Genomic DNA, 27805 nt, shown 5'->3' on the forward strand with positions numbered 1-27805 from the left:
ATCTATCTAGATGGTCACAAGCAATCCTTTCTGTAATCCTAGAGATGAATTATTAAAATTAAAAGCAATGAGACATAAGCTTAAGACTCCTCGTTAATAAATCTTTTATGAGAGTTCCGAAAAATGAGGCTTAACATTTTATCACACTTGTACTCCCTTTCCACCTTGCTTCTGCTAAGCTAAAATGTATACTGGAAACCACCTCCTCCTCCTTGTGAAATATCAAACATGTTGGGTTTTGTTTGGTATTGGTGTATAAATGTACCACTTGTAAATCCTACCCTTTTTTTTATGTGCTGTATGCCATGCTTAACCAGCAGAATAAGTTGTTATTCTTGCTTCAATCCCATATTACAATGTCTTTGGATTTACAGTGTTGTCAAATATTAACTCTGAAAAATGCAAACTGACTTCACTGGCTGTTGAAGCTAGTTTGTGCTAATGTAGCCTGATTACCTAGCTTGAAAATGTTTCAAGCTTAGCATACAAATGCAGTGCAAGGTTAATGACTCCTATTACAGCATTAAAGGGAGCAAAGTGCCCTTTCTTACACTGAATAAAGTGTATGATGACTCAAATACTCCTATGTCTGCTATGATAAGAGATAAGAGAAACTTTCACTGCGCTGTTTAAAATCCTAATTGTGTTCGATCTGTGCATCTGCTTTTTCTTATTTCTTGAAGCCTTATTACAGTCAGTATGATCAGACATTCCTTAATATTTTGCTGCATGTTATACATTTCACGCATTTGTGAGTCCAGATCTGTTTTGTACGCGTATTTACACTGTCCCTGAAGCAAATAAATATTCTTAAATTGCAGACTAAAATCTCATTACTTTTGTAGTTAATTAAGGCATAAAAATGTGCAATGACATAATTGCTTCTTTCCAAAGTTTGGCTAAAATTGCACAATTCTGTTAACAGGAGTGCAATATCAGTGACTGTACAGCTGGTGGGTGTCACAAGATACCTCAATACTAATGTAGTAGTATTTTCTTGACATAGGACGAGCTTTCAAAGTGGTGGTGTGCCTGCACTATTGCACCATTGCTACTGAGTTGAAAACGGGCCAGACCAAAGGCTGCCGTGTCACTTCTGGTTGATACTGTATAACACGAAAAAGTATCTTTTAGTTGTCAGTAATTCCACCATCTGTTGCGTTAATTACAAATGGGGTGTTCTCCTTAGCATACTATTTCAAAAACTATTTGAAACTGAGCTCTGAAGCTGGTGACGGGTTTTTACTCTCCTGCGATTCACGTGTTACCGCATGCAACTCAAGCCTTTCTGTTGGTCTTCCTTTTCCTGCGCAGCTGGCCTGAGGTGTTGGCTCTCTGAGAGCTTCTCTCCAGGAGCACCGTAGCCAGACTTTGCAGAACGTTTGCTCTCCGTTTTATCGTTACGTTCCCGCCTGGTTCTCCAGTATTACGTAAAGTCAGAAATCCAGTTGACTTATTTTCACTCCAGTTTCTTGGCTAGAGTTTCTAATTTGTATTGCTGCAAGATTCAAGTGGAGAGTAATTATTAAATCCGTGCAGATTCTCATGTTTTCTACCTCCTCAAGCCTGGTGGAAATCAATCCTGATTTTTGAGAATAGTAATATGAGACAAAAGGAGTGGGGAAGTCTGAATTCAAACTGTTCCTCGCTCAAGGAGAGGTGAAGGTCTCTTTTAATCCCATCTGTGGCCGCGTCAGTACTTAAGATCACACGTAGACCTGTAGTCCAGTGTAGATACATCTTTTATTCACTGTGCAGTCTGCCCAAGGAGGAAGCGTTTGAACCTATCCTACATTTGTAGCTTAGGTCCCAGTGCAACTCTGCCTGCAGTACAGGGTTGCTAAATATTCGATGCTTGCAGCGAGTCCACTGGCGTGCTTACGCTTTCATTAGTGTAATGTGGCTGTGTTAGCTAGACGCGGGTGCCACAGACATCCTTTTTGGAAGGGGCCTTAACCTTTCCATGCACGCACGGAGGGTTGTGTTCAGTCTGTTCTGCCTGCCTCTGTAGTGCTCTGCCACCGAGGCGCAGGCATCCTCCGGCCAGCGGCGTGGGGCAGAGCACTTGACTCTCCACCCTGCTTTTTCTAGGGGTTTAAGCATGTAGCACGTGTCTTGAAGATGTAAAGCTGTTGTTCTTCAGAAACCAATTTAACTTTTGGCTTTGGTAAATGTCTGGTGAGCATACTGAGGTGGTTCGTTTTTTTTTTTTCATTCTACCGAGGTGGTTTGTTTTTGTTTTTTTTTTTTTTTTTTTTCATTCTACCAAGGAAGGTACGTATTTTTCCCTAAGTGACCATGCCAGCCAGGCGTGCAGCTGTGCTGGCGCCTAGGCCTCTCCTGCTGCAGCAAACTTGCTTATTAATTTAGAGGGGTATTTCTGCAATTTCACCGCACCACTCTTGTCTCCCTCTGTGAAACATCTGAACACCCTTGTGGGAAACTGCGCGATGGATCTGACATGAAGCCTTATAATGGTCCATTCACAATTTGTTATGCAACTTATTCCTCTGTCACATGAAGGGGGTACCAAGAGTGTCTGGAAAACATAGTAGTGCGCAGCATGGTGCTAGCTTTTAAAGTGTGTTTTAGATTTGTTTTTTTTCATGTTCTTAATAACTGTTCCTTCTTGCCTTTTCTGTGGTATCGATATGTGGTTTGCAAAAACTATCTTTCCAAAAGGAAAACAGACTTTGCTTTTGGTGATTGTAGAGAACTTTCAGCGTAAGAATTTGAACAGCACTTGATTCCAGATCTGCTTTTTTGTCTTTATTAGTTTCTTAAAAACAAATATACATTCCACAGGGCTTCATCTGTCCACTATGTATGAAAGTGTGTGTAACTCCCACTGATCTGTCTGAACATTACCAGAATGAGCACGCTGGGACAGAAGGAAGACAGGAGCTTCGTGACCTCCCAGCTGTTACTGTGGGTCTTGTTTATTTTGTTTCAATAGCTTTGGTAATGGGCTGCTTTAAATGAACATACATCTTTTCTCGTGTCTTGGGTGTCAGCTTTTTAAATTGTTTCATTTGATTCCTTGCTGATACATAATTTGATCTCTTATGCATGATTCCAAAGTATACATTCAGCAGAAGAATGAATCTGTGTTTAGCTTTCTGGTTTGCAGTTGTCTCTCACATGAAACACTTGCAGTATTGGGAGACTTGCAGTCACCAATGTATTCTTTTTGAGCAGCTTTTGCTGACTCAGTATAGTGATAAATGTGGTATTGGATCTGGTACATCCTTTGTGAAAAGAAATGTTTCGAGCTCTTATTAGCTAACTATTTTTAAAGCAGATTTCTAGTGGGAGATAGGTACATTGGGTAAAAGATGGAACAGAGGACAGGAATATAAAAAATTTAGAAGCTTCTCTTCTTGAACATGTTTAAGAGCCTTATGTATTGCAGCAACATTATAAAAATAATTATAAAACCAATTTTTTACTTAGAATTTTATTGGAATTTTTTATGCCCCCAACAAAATGCAAAGGCTGTCTCAGACATTATAAATAGTGCATTTCTACATTCTTCCAATTGTGGAGCGTAAAACTGCACAATTAAAGTATGCAGTTTTACGCTCCTTAATTGGAAGAATTTAGATTCTGTAAGGTAACAGCCTCCAGCTGCACTAGGCTATCTGAATTTTTCCTGCTGTGAACCTTCAGAGAGTAGATTTGACTTCTGGGAGCAGGCAGCTTGCCATGCACAAAATGGGTTTGTATGGAGGTGAAGTTTTGCATTCTTTCTGCAGATGTTACTTTTGTTTAGTTTTGAAATCAAAGTGTTTATTCTAGGCTGTGCGAGTGATGTGATTTTATTGTGTTTGTTGCTGTATGCATTTGCTAAGTAGGGCTTTTTTCCTTCCCTACACTTGCTATGTATTTACACTTTATTTTTGAAGGGAAAACTTCAAATTGTGGGATGTTATTCCCAAAGATGATGAAAGCCATCAATACACTGATTGTCCTAGAGTTACTTGAGATCTCTTTTCAAGGGTGAAGTGTCATCTGTTAAAGTGAGCAGGATCTGTGGTAAAACTAGCCTGTGCTGCTCTGCTGGAGTGCTGGGGGACCTCCTCAGAGCCAGGACAACTGGGGACTGGCTTTCGCTTGACTCCTCACTGCCTCCTGTTGAAGCAGGGACCATCTGTAGGGCTCTGATCGTGGTCAAGTCAGCTTTTTATTTTCTTTATTATCTGGTCACAGCGCAAATGCCTTACTTGAATAAGCTGTGACTTACCGGTGACAGACTGTGGCATTCCTGATGCAATGGTATCAGTTGGTTGTGGGATGTGAGCCATCAGAGGTGGTTTGGTTATCTGAAGAAGTTACTCTTTTATTTAAGCTGGGTTGTGTTTAACGTAGTTTCATGGAGCTGACTGCTGGTTCTTGCCCACTTTGAGTTTTTGTTTTTCCACCACCATTACTTGTCAATAGCTGATTACAGCTTTTTAACTTGATTAGAACTTGTGTATTGAGTGTAACACATGAAATGCAAATTCAGTCATTTCTAGCTGTTGCTGTTTCCTGTTGCTAAAGCTGTTCTTCTTGGTACAGCGGTTAAGTAAATATCTGGAAGAGGTGAGAAACAAAGAATGCAAATATATATGGGGTTTTTTTTTCAGTTTGATCTTTTGTTATATCAGCATGCATAGAAGCATTGAAAAAGTGGGGAAATCTGTTAATGGCTTTCATCATTACTAGTATGTAAAGTTTAAAATACTTGACTACTGAGAAGCTGATGGTTTGCATTTGTTGATGGAAACTGATAGTCTGCATTTGCAGCAAGCACACTGTGATCCTGTAACAGCAACACAACCAGGTTGTCAACCTTCATTCCATCTTTGCCGTTCCTGGGGCAGCATTGTAAGAATAATATGATGTTATCAATGTCATCTTATGTAGCAGGCACATGAAGCATTGCTAAGCTTGGCTTACTTAAACTGGTGTTTGGCTTTCTATTGTGTGTGGATACTACTCTGAAAAGTTCAAATACATTTTGTTGGAAACAATGCCGAAGAAGCTCCCAAGTTCAGTTTTTTTGCCAGTGCATTCTCCTTGAACATGGAGATAGGATGTGCTGCAAGGCCAGTGTTTAGTCACACTTTGAGAGACCTGAAAAATTATCACTTGGTTGACAAAAGCATTAGTAGTTTGCTCTTAATTTTGCCTATAGCCTTCTTTACTTACCTGTCTTCCACTGATAGAACCTCCTGGCTGATGAAAATTTTAGTAAATCAGATCATTTGCCCCTCTGTTCTCCTTGCCCTTCCCTCCTCTCCATCCTCCACGCAGTGAGAGTTGGTCTTGTTCTTCAGACAGGTGTCCACACCTGCAGTTTCCAAAGGTGTCTGATGTCCTGTTGTGGGAAGGGATCCTCGCCCCTCACCTACCGCCTTATTTATGGTCTTCCTCTTAAACAGCTCCCTGTGCAGCCCTCATTTTTCTAACTAGGGGTTGCACCATATGATGACTGGTGAAAATGACAGTGAAATACTTTCCCCTGCCCCCTAAACACTGATGAAGCCTTACTTTAAAAGACAAAGGCTTATTCAGCTGCAGGAGCAACCACCAAGATGTTGGCAACTCTCTCTGTCTGTATATAGCCAACTCAGCCAAACAAATGCCGTGTGGAAGTCACACGCGTTGCCATGTTCCCAAACAGGGACATTGTTCCCCAACTTTCTTGTATACAGTGGTGTCAATAACAAAAGCTGTGTGGCTTCTTCTGTTTTGTTTTCTTTTTCCTAAAGGAATGATACATTTCTAAACCATGTCCAGCATTTCCTGACTGTGTCTGTTGGATGCTCAGGACATCTAAACAGTGAGTCAGTTAGAGAGGCTTAGTTTCAGACTTCCCTTCCCAGTTTCTCATGAGGCATCCAAAAAACCCACTGTATGATACCCCTGCAATGTTTAGAATATAGTGGCTGTTAATATCTAGTCTTATCTACAACTAGGCTAAATCTAAGGCAATTTTTAAACAGGTCTTTTGGGTAGTCCTCATAACTTTCCAGATGTTTAGTAAATACGTGGTTCTTGGCCGATAGGAGCAAGATATGACCCTGATGTTTTCTGAATAGGCTTTTCATAGCAGGATTGCCTAGAGTGTAAATTGGCATACTAGTTGTGCAAAAATGTGGGGGTTTTTTGTCTTTCTTTGAAAAGACCTCATTCCTTATGGTGTTTTTTTTCCTACTTGTCTCTTATTGTAGACGCAATTGGTTGCATCTTCTGTTATTATGGATGCTGTTAGAATGTTGCGGGCTGGTTTTGCACAGAACATTGTGTCAATGCTTTAATGCTGATATTTTATTCTCTTTGGCTGCTCTTTTAGTTCCTTCTCAAATTAGGTTGTGGCAGCTGTTTTCACCTTGCTTGCTTTCCACAGGAACAAAAATCGCTGGTTGAACTACATTAGTACATTAGTTTGCTGCAACATCTGAACAATACTAAGAGAATGAGGAATTAGAGATACTGGATTGATTTGACTTAGCTATGTGATGCGACTTTTCTTTAAGAAACAGAGAATCCACTGGATTAGAACTTCTAATTCGTGACAAAATTGTAGTCTTGTAGGTTGTGACAGAATTGTAGTCTTACTCATCAATACTAATAACAACAGAAGAGAACTGAACTAGAAATTACGTTGGTTCTATTCTTCTCAGGAAGAATCCAGCTTCTTTTCTGGGAATACAGAGAATCTGCAGTCTGGTATAAAATAAACTGTAGCAAGACACCTTTTTTCTTTTTGTCCAGAAAGTTAAATACTTAGTTGTAAAATTGAAATGGACTGCAGGTCTTAATTATATAAAACATGACCTTTTAACCTACTTTTCTAATGATTAAATAGAGATGTTATCTGAGGAAGCCACTGTCATCTTATTGTTTATGTAAACACAGGGGAAAGGGCTTTTTCTGGTGGAAGGCATGGAAAAAATGTCAACTGTATTTTCCTTTTAACAATATATAAAGGGAGTGGCCTAATTTATTTATTCTTTAACTTAAAATCTCTCTTTTTTTTTTTAATTAGTATGTAAGACTTCTGAAATAAATTACAAAATGTGGTCTTACCCTTGCTGTCTAGGCAGACAGTTTAATGTGCCTCTGAGAACTTCCTGAGGGTTCAGTTAATTGTGTCAATACATATTTGGGAAATAAAACCTAGAAAATACTTGATACATCTTTCAGCTCTGAAACATCAGTACGTTTCTGTCCTCTGGCCCTAAGTATATACAGTTCCTAATCTTCTGTCGTGTAAAATGTTTCAGCCTTTAAATCACTGTAACTGGAGAATATCTGAGTTTTAGTTTAGAGTTACTGTTTAAATGCTGGTGAAGATGCGTATCTTCTATCAGGGAAGGTTGTGGAGGTTCACCTGCAGTGGGAAAATGTGAATGGTGAATTTAGAATTTTTCCAAATATTCACGACACACAGAAAATAAAATCAGCTCCAGGAAAGCGTTTATGCCTCTGAGCATGTGAACATGCCATACAGCTCTTGAACTTACTTTCAGTTTTTAAACAGGCTGGACTTTATTCACGGCATACAGCTTATCGTACCAATACAGTTGTGAAAGAGCTGTTAATGTAAGACTGGATTCTGAGACATGGGCAAACATAGGTCATGGCTGGAAGGTGTTACAGCTCTGGGCTTGAATCACAGCTCTTGCTTTTTCTTCATGTAGCTCACTGAAACAGGCTGTAGGCTTGAGTGCTTGCCCAGTATTTCTGGAAGGTCAAAGACGAAGCCAGAAACTCGAATTTATTTAAACTTAAAGCTGGGCATGTGGATGCCAAGCATGTTAAAGTGCATACTGGATTGGGCTTAGCTGTCCTATAGCATCTATATGGTAGAATAGTCACTGATCTTTTCCATATGGTACAAGTATCAATTATACTGAAATTCTGTGGAGTTTTTTTTTGGGGGGGTGAGGTGGTGGTGTGTGGGGTGTTTGTTCACCACAGTACTTAAATATTTTCCAAGAAGAGTGTTTGTGGAATAAAACTGACTTCTCAGTGGAAAACAGCAAAGTTCCTTGGTTCTTTAAGCTTGACTCACGACATAATTGCTGGAATAAAAATTCAAGATGTTGCAGGAGCTGTGTGCGCGCTATCCATGCTATATGGCTCTTGAACACATACAGCTGTAGATCAGCAGCAATCATAGCAGCCTGAATGGGACCACTTGTTCACTTCTATGCAGTATTAAAATGGGATTGGAGAATAGACTAGACAGTCATCACATATTTCAAGAAAATGCAAAGGAAGCTGGGTAGATATGGCTGTGACTTTCAAACTTAAATAGGGTGCCTTTTTTCTTGGACTTCAACTAGATGAGCAAATCTGAATTCCATCCTGTAAAAACTGTTTTGCCCGTGGGACTGTTCTTCAAGAAGTCATCTTCTTTCTGCCAGATAACTGCAGGTGTTTTGGGGTTTTTTTGTGAAAAAGGAGCTTTGAATAAAGTAAGCTGTGCTTTCACTCATTAATTGCTTAAGACAAGATTTCATATTAGCTCTACAAAGACCATTTCATTAAAGCTCTGGGGAAAAAAGAGCAGTTGGCAGATGAAGACAGATTTAATGCATGTATATGTAGGTGTCTCAAGCTCCAGTTATTGATGATGGAGCCCAGGGAGCTGTTATGCTGACCCTACATATGGTATACACATTTATTAGGTCAGCTGACTGGTTTCTTCCTCCATTAACTGTGTTGAATAGCTCTCCATTGGTAGTGATTGAGGAGTAGACACCTACATGTAAATGTTTGATTATTTTTTAAACCTCAAGTGGAAGGCTTCAGCCTGTTGAGGATATATCTTTGAAAATCTTCAATTTTCTTTGCTAGTGAGTAAGGAAAATACTGCTTTTCAAAATGTCTTGTCATACTACACAACTCCGTTACATCAGGTTTGCGCAGAATGGTGAGGAAAAAACCATTACAAGTAAGACAATATTCTGAGAAGGCTGAAATTTTCAGAAATACATTTTTATACCACTACCCTGCTCCCCCCCAGTCCTACAGAGTAATACAAGGAGAACCCAGAGAAACAGAATCCATTCAGTCCTGTACCTTAATTTTTTTGTTACGTATACTATTTCTGAATCAGTTTTAAAATAGCCTGAGGACTAGGGGGGCTCTACGGTAGCCTGCAGTCAGCCTGGCTGTGTGCCATGTGCCTGTGGGTCTGCGCCCCTGCTCCGCTGGGCAGCGTGTTTCGATGTGGGAGGCCAAAGTTCTTCCAACAGTTAATAGCCCTGTAAATTATATTGGTACAATAAAAATAAATACGGTATTTCTTGTGGCGAGAATTTCCTTCCAGTGTTGCTTTTGGCATCCTGGCATACTTCCCAAAGAATACTGTATTAATGGTTCGTACGAATATTAATGTTACCCGAAAGGAATCATTTATCTCGTATGCCTTTTAGGAGAGAGAGCACTGAGAAGCTTAACTTTATCAGGCCTGAAAGTAAATTTTAACTATTAGAAGGGGAAAAATAGCTACAAACGTTCTTCTACAGACTTACTCGAAAGTCTGTCTTGAGAAAGGCAAGTAAAGAAGCCTCTGGTGCTTCCATGGAGTCTGAGATCTTTGGTAAATTTGGCGTTATAACTCAAGCTGAGGTGAGACACTTTCCTACAAAACTTCTATGTAGCAGTTTCTGTTCTGCTCCGAGTGGAACTGGTGTGTTTTGGGGTCTTTGCTCCGAGGAAGGCCTGTCCCACCGTGAACAGCATGGTGCTGTGGAGGTGCTGGGTGCTAGGCATGGCTCACAGGCGTCCACCTGAAAAAGAACATTTCCCTTGGGATCAGAAAATTGGGATTTGAAGTTTATCACCTCTCTCGTTCTCACTGGAGTGCCTTGACTGCTGGGCCAGGGGCTATTTTGAGCTGTAAATTGTGTGCTGACTCCTAGGGGCTTGTTTGTGCATGTATATGGGGTTTCGGTTTGGATTCCTTTTCTTTTTTACCGTTCTTGCTCTGTCTTGCTTCAGCAATTTTGTGGTGATCTTAAGAACTCTTTCCTCATAAAAACTTGTGCATGTGGTGGTTGTGGTTTTATTTTTATTTTCTGTTAACTGACAGGTGTCTGCAAAACGCTTTGGATTCAAGAAATTGTCATTTCCTGGTGGAAAGATTCTGTATTTATAAAAACAAAACCCAACTAATCATCCTTTAACTTCTTTTGGGCTTTTTTCTCCCTATGTAGAGCGAAAGATAAAGCCCAATTAGAAACATCAATTAGGGAGTTATGAGTTACGATGCAGTGCTGCAGGGGCTGTAAGTGATGTCTTTGCTTTTATTAAATGAAGAATATGAATTGCCTTTCACTTCTCTGTGGCTGTGCTTTATGCAGAGTAACTCCTAAATGCATTTTAAAATGAAATCTACCAAGTGTCTCTTGGCAAATACAGCCTTTTGAAAAGTGTAACTGTGCATGTTTTATATGGTAGCTTCCTTCTTCAAATATAAGAACGTTGCTCTCATACTTGCTGCTTCTGTAAAGAAGTCTGGTACTTAGGGGAGCCAAGTGCAGACTTACTGGAAAGGACACCTCACCGCGGTGACCAGTGTCACATCTCATGGTTGTAACTGCACAATCTCCTCTTTGTCCAGGGCAGGCATGGTCCCAATATAGGAATATCTTGCACTTGATATAAATTCCTGCAAACTAACAAAAATGCCTACAAGATTTAAGCATCTCGGACCATCAGGTTTCTTCCCCTCTTCCTTCTTCTTACACATTTGTCTTTAGGTTAGTAAAATACACTTTTGCATTTATTTTCAAATTCATCTCAAGATGATGCTGAGAGAGAGATGTTTTTATGACCGTATTCGAAATTTTTTAAAAAGAGCTAAAGCAAGAGACCCACCAGTTCAAGTCCCCGAACAAGATTGTCACCTGGGGCTAATAGTTGCAGCGTGGGGAACCTTTACACTTCTGTGTTTCACTGTCTGGTGCCCAGGAAGATCCTGATGATTCTGATTTTCTTACTCTAAAGAGAACTGAATTAACGCTGCTGACGTCAGAGTCGACATTTGAATATTACCAGCCTGCGAGACGCAGCTGGGCCCTGGGTTCGTGCAGTTTAAGGCTCTGATGTGTGAGCGGTGGTGCCTGCAGCTGCAGGAGCCCGTATTCCTGCCCACCCCAGCTCTGCGGAGGAAGGAGGACGTTTTCCATGGTGAGGATGCCCCGTTGCAGAAGGGTGACGTCTTACTCTGTTAGAGCTTGTGCCTCTGACCTCAAGGAGACGCTGCATTGGGGTAAGGGTGTGCGTGAGAGCTGTAACCCAGCGCTGCCTCCCAACAGCACCAGGTCTCCCAAAAGCGAGGCTAGCCACGGTCACGGCAGTGCTGGTGGAGAGGCTGGGGCTGGTGGGTGATGCGTTTTTATCCCTCCTTGTGTGAGAGGAAGGGGGTTTCTACCATGAAAAGGAGGTTTTGTCCGTGCTTCCCCCCTGTGCTGGTGACAGCACGCCTGCCTCCCCGGAGCTCCCGTCCACCCCACGGGCTCTCAGCTGCAGCATTTTCCCTTGTCCTTGCAGCCTTTGCCTTCAGATCTGCCTGCCTGGGAAATCTTAGGCTGGCTTTGCCTAATAATTGAGACAAATGATTGCTGTCCCCTTGGGCTAATTGCACATGTCATCTATTCTTTCCTCTACTCCAGGGCTCCTCTTTCTGCGGGATAAAACCCAACCACAAAAAAACCCACCAAAAAAAAAAGCGCAAAGAAAACAGATTTTGCTGTTTAAATGAAAAGAAATAAAGGGCAAAAGGAAGGAGAGGCCAGAGCAATTTTCTACAGTCGTTCTTTCTAGATGCACTCACTGGTGCTATGAGGAACATTTGCTTTTCTCTGTGAACAGCAGACCTTCCCATCACTGGGAAACTAAACACAACACTGAGAACTGCTTAGTAGCATTTCGTCCCAAAAGGATGCTGTTGCCCTGTCATTGTATGAGACTGACTACTTTCACCTACTAGGAAAAAGAAATCCGTTGCTTTTTGACCCCTCCTATAGTTCATTGCCCTTGCTGTTTGCCAGGAATCTCCCTCTGGTTCTTTTGCTTAGAGTGACTGTCACTGCCATCATGTAATTAAACGCTAATTGTATCAGATAAACATTACCGGGAACCTAGCAGATCAACCAATATTCTGTACCTATTTTGGCATGTATACACACATGTGAGTTAACTTTGTTTAATCTGGAGTGAAACTGTGCTGATCAATTTTGGAAATAAATAAATGGTTGTTAAGGGTAAATGCCTGTTTTCTGCTTAGGAAGGAGTATACTGTTTTGTTTGATCTAGTTGTGCCAAAAATTAGTCTTCAATATGATCTGTGGTGGGTTTGACAAGCAACTGTATTCAGTTATTTCTGAAGGACTAAACAAGTAATAGCAGTTAGGAGGTCCCTGTTCAGTGCTCTGGAGCTCTGGCCATGTTTGAGTAGCTGAATGTGATGGTTCTCCTGGGATAAATCCGTGTAAGTGTTTGGTTGTTGAATTCTTAGTGACTAGTGAAACAAAATACTATGAGTGTTGAGTTAGAAAATGAGTGCTATTGTGGTTATCAACATACACGTTCAGTATGTTCATTTTGTGCTAGTATTTAAAGTTTTGTGGCTTGTCGTGTAACATCCAAATGCAAAGTTAAGAAAAGGAGTGTCGAAACTCTTCATATATCCTTCAGAAATTGTACAGGAGCATATGTTACGTGAAGTGTGATAATCCCACAGGAGTACTCTCATCTTGGATGCTGGAGAGCCTTGCTTTAGCGTTGGAGTGCACTACAATTTATACTGGCGTAAGGGCCTTAAGGGTAACATATAAATATGCAAAAGCACATTTGAAATTAATTTGAGAAACAGGGGCCTTAATCTCACTTACACAAGGTTCTCTCTGCACAGCTTGGAATTACAGGGAGCCTTTAACGTGAGATTAAGTTGTTGCCTCTCACTCTGAAATGTCTCTCTTTTGCCACCGTGGTGCAAATGGGCTGTAGTGTAAATGGGAATTGGGCTTGGAGTTGGCATGGTAGCCAAATGAGTGAAGGACCAATATAAAGTCCAGCACTTAAAAGCAGGTGTAATAGGTTGCTAGATAAAATGAGATGGATGGTACTTCTGATAAATGGCAATTTGGACACTCCACAAATGTTTAGAGGTACATAATATATATACTGTTTTCATTTGTCTGTGGGCTAATGGGTAGAATGAGGGCATTGCTCTGCTAAATTTCACTCTGGTAAGCTTGCAGTAAATAAGCTGGAATGAAAATGGATGATTTCTGATTCTTTAGGCTGTAGAGATCTGATTTTCTTGAGGTAGTATTTCTCTTAATTGCATTTAATAATTAATAGCCTAAATATGGTGGTAATAGGTATATGAATAGCTGTGCTTTAGAGTGGTTTTTTGTATCTCCTTTTTCTAAGACCAAACTCCAAACCCTCCCTCCTCTTTGGAAGAAGAATCTGATTTTATGAAAAGTTGTATGGAAAAATATTTTCTTGGGGGGCAGAAATTGCAGAGCAGTCCTTCTGAAATGACTCCTTATTTTTCTAAATAAAGGTTTTGTTGCTAATATGTAATGCTGTTGGGAAAAACCTCACTGAATAATGAAATATGACTTTTGTAGGCATTTTCTAACTTTTTCATTGCCAAAACTGTTATCGGAGCACAAAATAATTAGTATGAATCTTAACAATTGTATTTGCTACCTTTTAGATTTGCAAACAAAATTTAGAATTCTTTGTAAAAATAAGATGGAAAAACCTAAAACTTTACTTCTAATCTCTCTTTTTTTTTTCTTTTTATAATAGGGCTTTATTTGTCCTCTCTGTATGAAGTCTCATGGATCAGCTGAGGAGCTGTTCAAGCACTATGAAGCAGTTCATAATTCTGGCATTGATTCAACTCATGGAGGGGAAGGTCATCTGTCACCGGAAAGGTGCAACAGTACTCATTTGTGCATGTGCTTTTGTGTCAGTGTTGAGCTGCTTCTAATTACACTGAAGGCTGTATTAATTTGAACACTTAATTATGTAGTCAAGTATTTAAATGTTCATGCCCCATTTCCAACTACAATTAAAAAGCAGCTTGAAACTTACATTGGCTGATATTGATCTGACAATAAATGAAAACCAGATACACATGTTTACATTGTTAATTAAGTCACCTGTTTCTCATGCAGCTGACAATGCAGTATTTCAGTCCGGAATGATTTTTAGGAGTGTGGCAGAAAAAATACAGGTTCCTTCTAATTTCCAGCATAGAGCTGAAATTTCATCTTTTGAAGGTGGGGGAGGACAACCCTGAAGATAAGAGAAGGAACCTGATTTTGTCCCTGGGTAGTAGTTAGAGTACTTACTGGGTAATTACAACATCAGTATTTGCCTAACTAGGTTCCCATATTACCTAGTTATTTGCAAATCTGAGAAGTTTCTGTCTGTCTCGCTAATTGTCCTTCTGTGTTCCAGAAACTCCATGTTGATCTTCAGAAATCTTTTCTGATTTATTTTATTTGACTGTTTGGTCAAAACTGTATTGTTAAATATATTCCTAGGAAACATATCAGGTTGTTTTATTTTTGAGAGCAGCGGTATGTAGCAGGAACTGATAATGTGAAACCGCGGGTGGTCACCTGCTAACAGAGCTGGCTTCTGCCAATGCTGGGAAGTAAATGGTTCAAATGTTTTGTCACTAGTAGAATTGTGACTCCAAATGGTAAATAATTCCATTGACAGAAATACATATATTTATGTAATTAACTCAAGAGAGGGTAGTTCTTCAGTGAGAAGAGTGTGGAAGGTAACATATTTCAGTTGTTACCCGAATGAAGATCTGTATCTCCCCAGTATTGTGCAGAGCTGGCAAGCCAGTAAGAGCCAGCATTAGCAGAGGTCTTGACTTCGTGCATGGATCGGCCCTTCCTTGTGGATAGCTGCCTCCTCTCCCAGCTGCTGCAACAAAAGGAATTAAAATTAGGGCTTTATATAGGCGAAAATGGTAGGGTACTAGTGAGGCTATATTGGGTTTCCTATGTGCACATTTATTCAAGAATGAGTATTTCTTTTCTGTCTGATTTAAGCTTTTTTGGAGTGGTATAACTTGGACCTGAAATGATACTCTTAGTAGAGTAATAACATTCACATGGGGGAATTATTGGTCATAACTATATTGTTTATATAGTTTATGAAATATTTATTTTTATGCCTGCAAGTTTCCAATGTCAACCAGATGTTGGCTGGTGAAATTTATTTTTTTTTTTCCTGGCTCTTGACAGTTTAAGGACAAGTGGTTTTGTTTTTTCTCATATAATTGAAAAAGGGGACAAGGTCAGGGAGTTTGGATGGAGTGAAGGGAGTCTGGTGAGAGCTGTTGTGTAACACATGAGCTATTTCTTCCTATTAGTGTGGCATTCTTTAATGTTTCTCAGTTGCATGCTTGCTTGAGAAAACTCTCATTCAACATAAACATGTTTCTCCAAGACTTGGAATCCCGTATTAAGGAAATATTGCAGCCTGCAGCAGGGAGCCACTCTGTTAGCCGTCTAGGAGTGAAGCTTCCATGTAATTCATGGGACCAAAACTGGGAGGTGAAATTCCTCATTTAGTCAATAGAGAAAGCTAGGTGCTATGAATTACATTGTGTCCTCTTCCTCCCACCCACCAATAAACTACCATGATTAAGTGCCAAGAGTACATCAGGTAACTCAGGCTATTGGTACTCGGTGCTAGGATGGAGGCACTGGCATTACAGGTGGGGAGCGGAGTGGAGCATAAGGAAAAGGTAGTAAGGATTTGCCAGATGGTGAGGCTCAGCTGTGCTGAGAGAAGGAAGGGATTGTAACAGCCGTAGCAGAAAGGGAGATTTGGTAAGGATTTGGATGGCAGTAAGAAAAACAAACTTACAGTGTCTAGAGTGATCCCTTACACTTTTTTTCCCCATTCATTTTCCACTAGTCAGCTAAGCTGAATTTAGTTTTCAGCTTAAAATTGTCAAGCAAAACTGTGTTGGGAATATCGAGGCAACTACTGTAGAAGGGTCCTTACTTTACAAACTCTCTCTCTTCCCCTCCTCCTTCCCTTCTACTACAAACTGTTTTTATACAGCTCAAAACCTTTTATGTGGTACGAAGACCAGAGCATCTTAAATGCTTTAGTAGCGCAGATCTGGTATATGTTCAGCCCAACTTCAGTATAGTTGACTGTTTAACCTGCCTGAGATTCTGTTTATAATCTTGGGTGTGAATATTAGTTGATTTAGTTACTCATACTGGTGAGAAAGCTGCTCCCTCCTCTCCACCCACAACCAACGTATGGGTTTTGGATTACAGCTACACCTGCCTCAGTAAAGTTGTATCTGCAAACCTCCAGTGAATGTCTCACACAGGCAGAATAATGTGTAAATAGCAGAAAATCTTCCTCTGAAAAAAATTCGCCTCTCAATGTCCCATGTTTGTTTTGCCATTAAAAATGGCCCACCCTGGAGTTCTTGCTTCACTGGTTCAAGTGCATGTGTTTCACTTGCTGCTTGATGACCCTGACCTGATGTTAATATGCTAGTGTATATTGAATCTATTCCTTCCCAGTTTAGCTAAGGAATAGCTTGCTTTGGGTTTTTTTTTCTTCCTAAGCATGAGATAATTTAAAAGAACATCTGTGGGGGAGGGGATAATGCAGCACAGTAGCAATAAAATTGTATAGTATAAAACTGAGTGAATTTGTTGGCATCAGCACCGACACACATATATTCTGTGTACTCCTCAGTGTTGCCGCCGTACAAACAACAAGAAAGGGTATGTTTGCATTATTTTAATGACCTGTGTATTCTAGATTTGGAGTGGCTGTATAGCAGTAATGCAACATTATCCTTATATGTATAGTTGTACAATTCTGTAAGGAGACCTGTGATTTAGAAGGGTGCTGTCTAAATCAATTAGTAACAGTAGTAGTTGTGGATCTTGGGCTCTTGCATGGCTGGAGGCTTGAGCACGAAATTTGAGAATTTAAAATCCCAAGGCTTTAAACATTCAGACCATTAAGTGAGTGTGTCTGTGGGACATACTGAATTGCTGTGTGGATGAAAAATTATGTAACTGCGTATTTCAAAAGGAGTAGGATAGCATGCTGTCTCTTAGCAGTGTTCTTTTACGTGATACGGGAAGTCAAGGAGAATAAACCTGTCCTTTTCATAAAAAGGCATGTAAAACAGTTAAATGTCACAATGCACAGCTTTGCCGTTCTGAACTCATGTGGTTGACCTGATGCACCGATTTAGATTTACATTCTGTTTTCATGAGCCTTTTTGCATACCTGTTTCTCTACTTATCCAATTAATATGTTTAGCATTTTTCAAGTGATGTGCAAAGTGAACTAAGTATCTATTAATCCAGTTTGTTCCAAGTTTCAAAAAATTTTAAAATAACTATTTATAGTTATGTAACTTATATTTATGTAGTACATGGCTATCACTCCAGTTATTTAATACATGTTATAAACTGTATGTAATTGACAAAATGTAACCACTGCATATTCATTTTCTCCACTCCGTGGATATATATATTCAGAGATGAAGTATCACTGCTCCGACAAGAAGTCCAAGACTTGCAAGCTTCGCTGAAGGTTGGAAATGTATTTTACTTGCACTTGGTTCTTTGTTTCAAATTGCAAAGTGCTCCACTGTCTCAAGCAACCAAATTTACAGTTCTTTCTCCCCCATCTCCTTTTTTTTTTTTCCTCCCCCAGGAGGAGAGGTGGTATTCAGAAGAGCTGAAGAAAGAACTAGAGAAATTGCAGGGGCAGCGGCAGCAAGTAATTGCTTTAAAATACTTGAAGCAGGTTTATCATCAGCATTGACATTGAAGATTAATACCTTTTTTGTAAGGCACGTGGCCTGATTTAGTTAGTTCCATAATTTGAATATTGACATGTTCTTGAAAACAAAGCTAGCTGTCTCTCCACAATGCAACTGAATACATAAATCTGAAGAACAAAGTCAGAACAGATAATGATTCTCCTATACTACTCCGTACAAGTTCAGTTCAGACTTTTGCTTCTGTTGGGCTTATTCAGAACTCAGTTTATTAAAGAAAATAAATTGAATGTGGTGTTTCATCTGTTATGAGAAAGGGTGATGGGGTCTTTCTTGTAAGAACTTTTGGAGAACAGTAGTGTGATTTCACAGATGTCCAGATGAACTGAACAAACAAGGCAAGGCAAATTGTGGTGTGCTGTGCCGTAAGGAAGCTCTCACTTCTTTTATTACTGTGAGCTACTTAAATACTAGATTGTCACAAACCTCAGAAATTGCTTTCTGACAGAATGTCTTCTCAGAATGTATTTAATGATGTCTGTAACCTCTGTCTTTAGGGCAGATTTCAATATTGAGGAAAGGGAAGGGAGGGGATTGTTACTGGAGTCTTGCAAGTCTGGAAGCCTGATAGTGTAGTGATACATGAAATGGAAAATCGTCTTGGCCTTTTCCAGTTTTCCAGATGTAATGGTTTGAAGTCTGGTATTTTTATACTGCTGTGCAGTATTTAAGCACAGAAGTCTTTATTTCCCTGTCTTTTCCAAAAATGGGGTGAGCTTTGGAAGTAGTAGTTTTTATTCCTACTGTCTAATGATGTGTTTATTCTGTTTTCTTAAGGATTCTAAGTCTGATGGATTGACAACGGCTACATCTGCAGGTGGCTAACATTTTATTATATTAATTTCTGCACTGTTCTGGAATTTCTGATTTTTTTTTTTTCACTGTAGCTTTTAGGTTTAGGAAAAAGCACTTTTTATAAATTAAAGAGCTAGAAAGCTGGAATGGTGCAATTACTGGAAAAAAAGTTCATTGTAAGTGCTTAAGATAGATAGCTCTTGATAGCTGTAGTCTGGAGAAATGTTCCAGAGGCTCGGTGTCTGTAATGTCTAGAAGTGAGACAGGAGTTCTCCTGACTCTGAAAGCAGTTCTCATGAGTAGTTTTGAACATGTTTTTAATTATTTCTTATATTCAAGTGTTCAGTACAAGTCTTTTGCTGAGAAAGACAGTGATAGTTGATACTTAAACTCTAGCATTTGTCAGGGCTGGTTTTATTTAGTGTTTTTCTGTACTCATTGCTAGCAAAGAAAACCATGAATTTTTGGGGTTTTTTTGGTTTGGTTTTTTTTTGTTTTATTTTGTTTTGCAGACCAATAATTTTTGCTCTTTGTTTTTCTCCATGAGGCACTCATGGAATAAAATTTTCCTTATGTACGCATGAAGTATCTGACTGATGATGATTAAAGAGCTTTTAATTGCAGTTCGGGGCTCAGAATTCAGCAGCATGTTGCAGTGATCTCAAGAGCTATTTGTGACCAGTGAAAACCAATATGTACTTAATCCTGCAGAGTACTCGACTAGTGACAGGTTCCAGTATCATGCTTGTAGATATTTAACTTCAATAAAGTTGTTCACTTTGCTAAGCTAATTGAGTGTTAGGTGAATTTGGATTATTTATTTCCCTGCTCTGGTTCATTACGGGTGTGAGTAACTGTGTTGTCCTAGCTCTTCCAGAAAATAATACTATTCTTTTTATGGAAATAGAATCATTAGAACGGCAACTAGAAGAGATCCAAGTAGAAAATTTTAACATTAAGCAAATGAAAGACTTATTTGAGCAAAAAGCAGCACAACTGGCCACTGAAATTGTGGGTAAGTATATTAACATGAAGTCTGATTCTGTTCTCTACTTGTACAACTTGTGCAAGTGATCATTTATTCAACTTCCTTCTTATTAGATCTTAAATCAAAGTATGATGAAGAAATCAGCCTTCGGGAAAGTGCAGAACAGAAAGTGACAAACCTGACACAAGAACTGCAGAAGGAGAGAAGTACAGTGGAAGACTTAAAGACAGAGCTGGTATTCACGTCACACTAGTGTTTTTGTTATTTTCAAGTCAAGGGAGGGATATACTTAAATGCTTGCAAATGCAGTTTGGAGACATCTGTTTGTGGGCTGAAAAAGTTCAGAACACCATTGTTTCTGATCTGTTTCACTGACCTACATTTTCAGTGTTTTTCCAGTGAGGAAATGTATGTTGTTTCTGACTTGTATATTAAAATTTACCCTATGTTATATTATAGTCTGCTTGTTTGATGCTCTAACCCTCAGCGATTTTGCAGAGTATTACACACATAGATGTGCTGTGCAGACCTGTACTTGGAGCATGCCATTGCTGACTTCCACAGCTGTCTTTAGATCACCCTTTTTCCATGAGATGTCATGCTCTGACTGTCCCTGGACAGCTGCATTCGTAAGAAGTGCTCAGAGAGGTATTTTGTGACATGGTGGCTGAAAGGCTGGCAGCTGTCACCACCGTGTCTATGTTAATGTTGTCCCTCTTGCGCTTGGCTGATAATACCAATGTGCGTGTATTCCAGGATTTTTGGCTCCTGGTGACTTTTATATACAGCCATGGCTCCAGGGAGCAAGCCCAGTGACTCAGCAGTCGTGCCGCTTCTAAAGAGTAGTGAAGGGGACTTCCTAGTTTATCCCACTCGGCCACTGCTTAGACTCTGGAGGAAAGAAGGACTCGTTTATCCCTCTTCTTCCTTGTAGTCGGCTGCCCTGAAGGGCTCATGAGTCCCTCTGGCCCTGCCCAGCCATTGGACCTTTCTATTCCTCTCTGTTTAGGTGTTTGTCTTCCCTTCTCCTGCATTCCTACCCTTTTCCTGTACCTTTTCTCTTCTAGATGCCAGCACTCCTTTTCTCTGCTTTGTTTGGTGCCCACTATTGCCTTCCCTCTCTTTTCCCTTTATAGCTTTTCATTTTGAGGGAAGTTACGGTGCTTTAGATGTAATTACCAACAGATTTACCTATGGGTCTGGTATGAGGCATGTCTGACAGTACCTTCAAGACATTTCCTTCAGCTGCCCTTTTTTTGTCTGTTCTTGTGGTTTTCCAAAATAGTTCTTGAAGACAGAGGCAGTATCATTATAAAAGTCTGTGTAGCACTGGATTGTTATGTGTCTCAGCCCTGAGATGGGCTTGTGAGTATTACAGCAGCAAAGCATATATGGTAATCCGTTCTGTAGAGTAGAGGAGTCAATACAGCCTACTTCTCAGAGTATTGTGACTTCAGATAAATTTCTTGCATGGATTCCCTGTCACTTCAGTGTTTTGTCCCAGGGAAGCTTTCCCTCCTGTACCTAGTCATCTACACACATAAAAATTACAGAAATTTAATCTTTGGGACCTTTTCCCGTTTGTGAGATTTGGTTGAAATCAATGAACAAGTTCAAAGTTTAGCAGGCAAGAACTGACAACCAGCCATTAAATCCTGTTTCCTTTGGGAGTGATAAGTACTTTTCTTTTTCTTTCTTTTTTTTTTTTTTGTGTGCACAGCTATAATACTGTATATGTCACCTTGTCTATAAATTAATGATTTGTAAGATTTTTAGAGATGATATCGACACTGGAAGCATGTCTGCCAACAGTGTGTTGCTCACTGCTACTCTTCTACTTTTCAGCTACAAAGGCCTGGTGTGGAAGATGTGGCTGTCCTGAAAAAGGAGCTGGTCCAAGTTCAGACACTGATGGACAAAATGACGCTGGAACGTGAGAGAGAATCTGAAAAGCTGAAAGATGAGTGCAAGCACTTGCAGGCAGAACAGGCTAACTCGGAGGTAATAATTATACCTAAAGATGTGTGTGCTAGCTTTGCCATGATTTTCATATGAAAGTGGAAATACTAATTCATCATGATGAAAAAGCCTCTTTCTTAACTGAATCTTGTAATTTATCTGGTAGACATGTTTCTTCATTCCAGTAAATTGCATAATTCTGTCAATATCTACCCTCCAAAAGCCCTCATGCTTTTTGTTGCAAAGCCTTTTCTTGGCATAAAAAGTTATTACAAGAGCCCAATAGCAGAGGAAAAAACCTTCTGACAGAGCTGTGCTCTTTCTACTGGGAGAGAGAAATAGAGCAATACCTGTGTGATTCAAAGACTTATTTCTCTTATTGAGCTACATGCAGCTAAAAACAGTTGTTACTGAAAATAATGGTTTTGGTTAATGTTTGAGTTGATGTGCCTGAAAATGGATGCTAGTGTGTTAAAATACATAAAAAATTATTAATACAAGGTCGATAATAGTTTCAGTATTCTTATAGGACATATATAATTCTTGAACTTACAAAAGATTTGAAAATCTCAAAGGATATTGTAAACTGGTTTTCATTTTTGTTTTTTCTAGTTCTTACTGTCAAATGGGAGGCCTTTTTACTCCTATTATTTATTGTAGGAATATTTTGTGTGTAAGGTACAAATCTGTTCTGCACACATACCCCACAATCCACTGCATAATGGCCTCCGAGTGTTGCCTGTTGCTGACTAGAGCAGAAAGTGAGTGACTGCCAGGCCTCACCATGTCCGAAGGTCAAGATGTCAGGATGTCACCTGTAATCTGTTTCCAGGCAACACCACCTTAGTTTTCCTCTCTTTGTTGCTGCAGTCTAAAGTATGAAAGAAAATCTATTGTTCTCATGTTAGTTGAGGTTTTTTTAATTTTATTTTACATTTTTTCTCCATATTTTCCTGAATTTGAACTTCTAAAATTCATCTCATTTAAAAGGGACCTCACTGTCTACTTGAGTTGCAGAATATGCTGGTTTCTTCAGAAGTACTTTGTGAAGGCTTGCCCTGCTTTGGCTGAGTCAGTGGAAGAAGCTTTAAATTGCTGATGGGAGATTTGAAAACATTTGTCCGTTTTTGTTGTTCTTGCTTATAGAATTGATGATAACTCTGTGTTTAAGGAAGCAAAGCTAACTGCCTTTCCCATAGCAAATATTCAGTTTTCTTGGTTTTGATTCCGCTGCTTTTCCACCAGTGAACACTTCTGCTTCCATACAAGATGGAGAAAAAGGGATGCAACAGCTCTGACTTGGATCTTTGAGAAGAAACCTTACTCCTCAAACTGTCTCAGATCACTCCTGGCTAAAGCCTGTTTGATGTTGTTTACCATGACAGTGAGGGAAATCTCTGACAAAGAGAATGGCAAGAAATCCTGGTAAAAATACAGTATCACCAAAAAGGCTTTTGTCCAACATGTAATTTATTCTACTGAGGAGTTGGTAAATCCATACCTGCAGAAGAATTCTCTTGCTGCATGTTGTTGCACCTCACTGATGTGTTGGTTGGTATAGTTTTACTAATGGATGACTTGACAGTGTAACAGTCTTCACCGAAGGCTGTCAGCTGTGTTTGAGACCTTTTAATTTTGCCTTCCTCCTTTTCCGTTTTGCCCTGCCAATGCAGCAATGCCAGGTAAATGTCAATGCAGAGCTGTGGTCCCTAGTGAAGTGGGGTCCTTGCAGAATTCACCAGCTTACGTGAGGAAATGCCTAGGGTTTCTGTAGGACTTCTAGTATCCTCTGTCCTGTTGTGAAGGATTTTTATTATGGGGTTTCATGTGCCCTAGAATTCAGAACCACAGTTTTAACTTTCTGTTTCTTCATTTGCACTGCAGAGCTTTAGAGAAGTGCTGCCCGGCATTATTCTAAACTCCTTAGGGCTTTCCCTCCTGCCTCCCCTCACAACAGATATGTTGAGCTCCAGGAATTGTACAAGGGTACAGTATTGTACTAAACATGAATCTACCATTGTTTTCAAGTTAAAATTATGTATGCCAAGAGCTTCATCAGACATGAAAAAAGGAATATCACAGTTGGAGTTATGAATATAATGTGGTTATGTGGCCATGTAAGTTGCTGCATAATTGTAATTTGGTTTTAACTGTGAGATCCCACAACTATGCTGCAGAATTTAAATTTCATTTCAAAATACTGTCTCTGTAGCCTTTTGTGGTTTTGGATATTTAGTTTTCATGTGAAGATAAAATGACATAGTGACATGGGTGTAACAAAAATCTTTCATCTTAAAACATCCTCACAGAAGCATGCATTGGTCCTGTTCCCCCAAATTAGGTATGTTTAAGTTTTGACATAACTAGCCATTTTAAAATGTAGCTTTAAAGTGCAGCCTTTAACAGGAAAAAAGACAAGTGAAGAAGGTTTTTTTCAGTACTCCTGGAAGTAACGACAGCTTGGGGAGAAGGCTGCATGACACCCCTAGCTGTTACGATGTGTTCACATAAGAAGTCTTAGATGTATAGAAGGATTATAAACTACATTGCAGCAATTATAATAATATCAGATGTCTGTGTAGTATCATCAGTATGTAGGCTGAACCAGAGAAGACTGAGTTGCTGCGTGGCAGAACGTGGTAAGCAGTGGCAGTCTGGTTCTTCTCAGAAGTGTTACTGTCTTCTCTGCTTAATTCCAACATATGGCAAGAATAGCCCAGGATGTGTTCAAAATAAAAGGTTTTCTGTTGATGTAAAGTGACAGATCAGACATTTTAAAAAAATAAAAATTACTCAAAGTCACAGTGGTGAAAACTTTTCTACTTTTCTTAAAAAGAATGCAATTGTGAAAAGTGTTAGCCATAAGAAAACAAGAAATGGAAGTCCTTCATTGGCAGAATGGGTACAGTTCTGGCCATAAAACTTTGGCCATGTTTCATCTCAGGTTTGCTCTTTAAGACCACCTCAAGGGCTGAAAGCGTAAAGTGGTTCTTACGCCATCCTTGGCTATTTTGCCAAGCTGGCTGAGGATACCTACATTAATATTGGTTCCCAAAGTGAGCTGTCTTTAAAATGTTAAATTCGTGGTGTAGGTGAAGAGAATAACAAAGATCATCTTAACCCTACATGAGCATCTTCAAATGCTGCAGGAGAGGGATGTGAAGAATAGTATAGCTCTACAATTGTCACCTAAATGTATTCATTGCTGTCCTTTTTTTTTGTTTGTTTGTTTTGGTTTTTTTTGTTGGGTGTTTATGTCTTATGTCAGAATTGTGCCTGAAACTGGTGTCGAGAGATCTCAGATGAATGCTCATTCTGAGCTACTCCTTCCATGTTTACTTTTTCACTATAGTGACTCCTGCATAGTAAACACATTATGAAAACAGCTGCACTGCTGTGGAGCTAGGCGTTTCTATGAATCTCTGCAGATTGGGATTTGTTTCAGTGTCTGATAGATCTTCATAAAATACAGGGCCTAGGCTTGACTGTTAACTTGAGTGCCCACAGAATTAAACAAGATGAGTAGATTAAATTATGTGTAAATTTAATAAAGCCAGGACTGTTTTTTTTTCCACTAAGCAAAGGCATTAAAAACACCGGAATACTTCAAAAAAAATTTGAGGAAGTGTGTCTACTAACAGCTTTTGTGACTGCTTATTTCCATCTTTCATCCATCCATTTTATTTTTTCTGCTTTCTAATGGAGACACTTAAATTTGAGGTAATTTTTTTTGAAAGCTTTTTATTCTTATAGTAGATGTCTGTTGTATCAAGATAATTTCAAGAGGTTAAACAGATACATTCCTGTTTGCTTATTGGTTCATTAATCATACAGACACATCAGCCAGACAATATCAGGAATGAATATTCATCCATGATGTATTTTCATGTTAAGAATGAAATGTAGGATGGGCTTATTGAATTGTGAATGAGAGAAATGTATCTTTATGCATATAAATTACGATTCTAGTTTGAAAGGCTGCAGTGGTGTCCTTAGCAAGCTTTTGCACGTTTTCTGCATTATATTCTCTCAGTAGTGAAATATTCATACACCGTTTTCTGAGAACATCCTGGAATGTTTGTCTGCCAAAGACAGATCTCAGGATGTGTTTTAGCTCATAGCTTTGTAATGAAACAGTCTTGTAAAGCACAGCATTACAGAAAGTCAGAATTAATCACTATATGTAGTCATATAATGCGTTCATATGTTCTCTTCGGTCTTCCTTTTTCTGTAGGAAGGTTGTAAATAGTATGTTTATTGTCTACTACTTCTGCTCTGCTTTAGTTCATTCTTGAATTCAGTATTTATACATTTCTGCTGAAATCTGTGGTTATGAGAACAATAGGAAAGAAAACTTCTTTAAAAAGGTCACTATTATATAGTGTATTCAAAGTGAGTGCATTCATACACGGCATGCTTTAGGGCAGCCATTGTTACCCATCTAAAGTGCTTTTCTTGTTTGCTTCCATTACTGTATTCAAATACTGTGCAGTCACTGATATGTTCTGTTTTGTACCAATCCTGTTTAATGGGGTAGTATTGTTCCCCTGATTATGCTGACCAGCAGGGCTGATGTGCCCAAAAGTCACACACCAAGTTTGCATCGGATGCCAGACTCGCTTCTAGTGCCTTTTCCAGTACATTTTCCTTACCAGGGAGGCAAAGATTTTGGCCATGTAACTGCAATGACTTGGGGGGGTTTCACCTTGAGCTAGAACTGTGATAACAATTAACGGATAATCTGTTGTGATTTTCATCAGTTGTGGGCTCAACCTGGCATTCTCTATTGGACTGGGGCCAATTTTTGTCTTCTGAAGTAGGACATGAATGAATCTCAGCTGGGAAATTATGCTCAGTGGTACTTCTGTAGCTGATGGTGCTCTGAGATTAGTTTGCAGGTGATTTTTTTCTTCAGCTGTTTATCTGTATGCAAGATGCTTTTTATTTTGCTACCAGACATCTTGCTTGTGTTGGGTTATGCATGCAAAGCTTTGTTTTAAATGTGGATTTTTTTGTTTGTCTGTTCAGGCTACCATTAACCAGTTAAGAGCTGAGCTTGCCAAAGGACCTCAGGAGGTAGCTGTGTATGTTCAGGAGCTGGAAAAACTTCAAAGTTCAGTCAAAGAGCTGGAACAGAAAAACCAGGTGAGAATGCTGTTATTTCCTATGCTTATCAGCTCACATTAAAATGGAAACACGTCACACATTGCCTTGGGAAGCACTGAAGACTGCAACAAAACACTTCTTGGTGTTGCAGAAGTTGAGAATTCCTTTGCCATTTTGCTTAACACAAGGGTTATCATAATGTACAAGCAAACGCTGTATTTTAACGATCATCAGTATGTTACAACTGAAATCCTATGGGTTGTTATGATTGCAGATTTCTAATTGCTGCAGTTTATGCTTACCTATTATTAAGCAGTATTGCCATCTCACACATTAAAAGAAAAAAGAAGTACCCTTTGAAATATTACGATGTTTGCCTAAAAATCATAATTCAGAAGACATATTGAGCTCTCTTCATTGGTTTTCCCGTTTCTTAGCTTTTAGATTGTACTCCTTTCATATTTTCTGGCCATTTATCAGTCATGCATGGTAGAAAATGGAAATAAATTCCAGAAGCTTCTCAACTTATAAGTATTCCTTGAGAGCTTTCATCAAAGCGCTTTAACCTTGCTGTATTTTGTATTTGCATTAAGAAGGCATATGTTGTGGGGTGATAAATGGAGGTAAGGGAGGAAAGGAGACAAAGAGAAAGATGCATACTGCTTTTTGTTGCGTGTATATATAACACTGTATCTGAACTGTACACATTACACATATGTATTTACCTGCAACCTTGTCAATCTTGGAAAATAGGAAAGGGCAAAGACCAAACAGTGTGTATTTAGTGTAATCAGTATTGGAACCGGTGCTGTTTAATATCTTTGTCGGCGACATGGACAGTGGGATTGAGTGCACCCTCAGCAAGTTTGCTGATGACACCAAGCTGTGTGGTGCGGTCGACACGCTGGAGGGAAGGGATGCCATCCAGAGGGACCTGGACAGGCTTGAGAGGTGGGCCCGTGCGAACCTCATGAAGTTAAGGCCAAGTGCAAAGTCCTGCACATGGGTCGGGGCAATCCCAACCACAAATACAGGCTGGGCGATGAGTGGGTTGAGAGCAGCCCTGCAGAGAA

General features: G+C 39.5%; 1 protein-coding gene across 6 annotated transcripts in view; it reads left to right on the top strand.

The window, feature by feature from the left end:
* The window catches only part of EEA1 (early endosome antigen 1), a 76971-nt gene that overhangs the window by 8982 nt on the left and 40184 nt on the right, over positions 1-27805 (top strand). For 2 of the 6 annotated variants that reach the window (XM_052774238.1, XM_052774239.1), the window contains exons 3-11: positions 13831-13958; positions 17580-17634; positions 17758-17823; positions 18662-18701; positions 19587-19694; positions 19781-19902; positions 21513-21668; positions 25332-25346; positions 26655-26771. In XM_052774238.1, the coding sequence (XP_052630198.1) occupies positions 13831-13958; positions 17580-17634; positions 17758-17823; positions 18662-18701; positions 19587-19694; positions 19781-19902; positions 21513-21668; positions 25332-25346; positions 26655-26771 (807 nt within the window). Of the gene's footprint in view, positions 1-2805; positions 2929-13830; positions 13959-17579; positions 17635-17757; positions 17897-18661; positions 18702-19586; positions 19695-19780; positions 19903-21512; positions 21669-25331; positions 25347-26654; positions 26772-27805 lie in introns of those variants that run through there. The other 4 variants (XM_052774236.1, XM_052774237.1, XM_052774240.1 and 1 more) reach the window with 4 other exon arrangements.

The sequence above is a fragment of the Harpia harpyja genome, chromosome 23 (genome assembly GCF_026419915.1).
Source record: "Harpia harpyja isolate bHarHar1 chromosome 23, bHarHar1 primary haplotype, whole genome shotgun sequence".
Lineage (NCBI taxonomy): Eukaryota > Metazoa > Chordata > Aves > Accipitriformes > Accipitridae > Harpia > Harpia harpyja.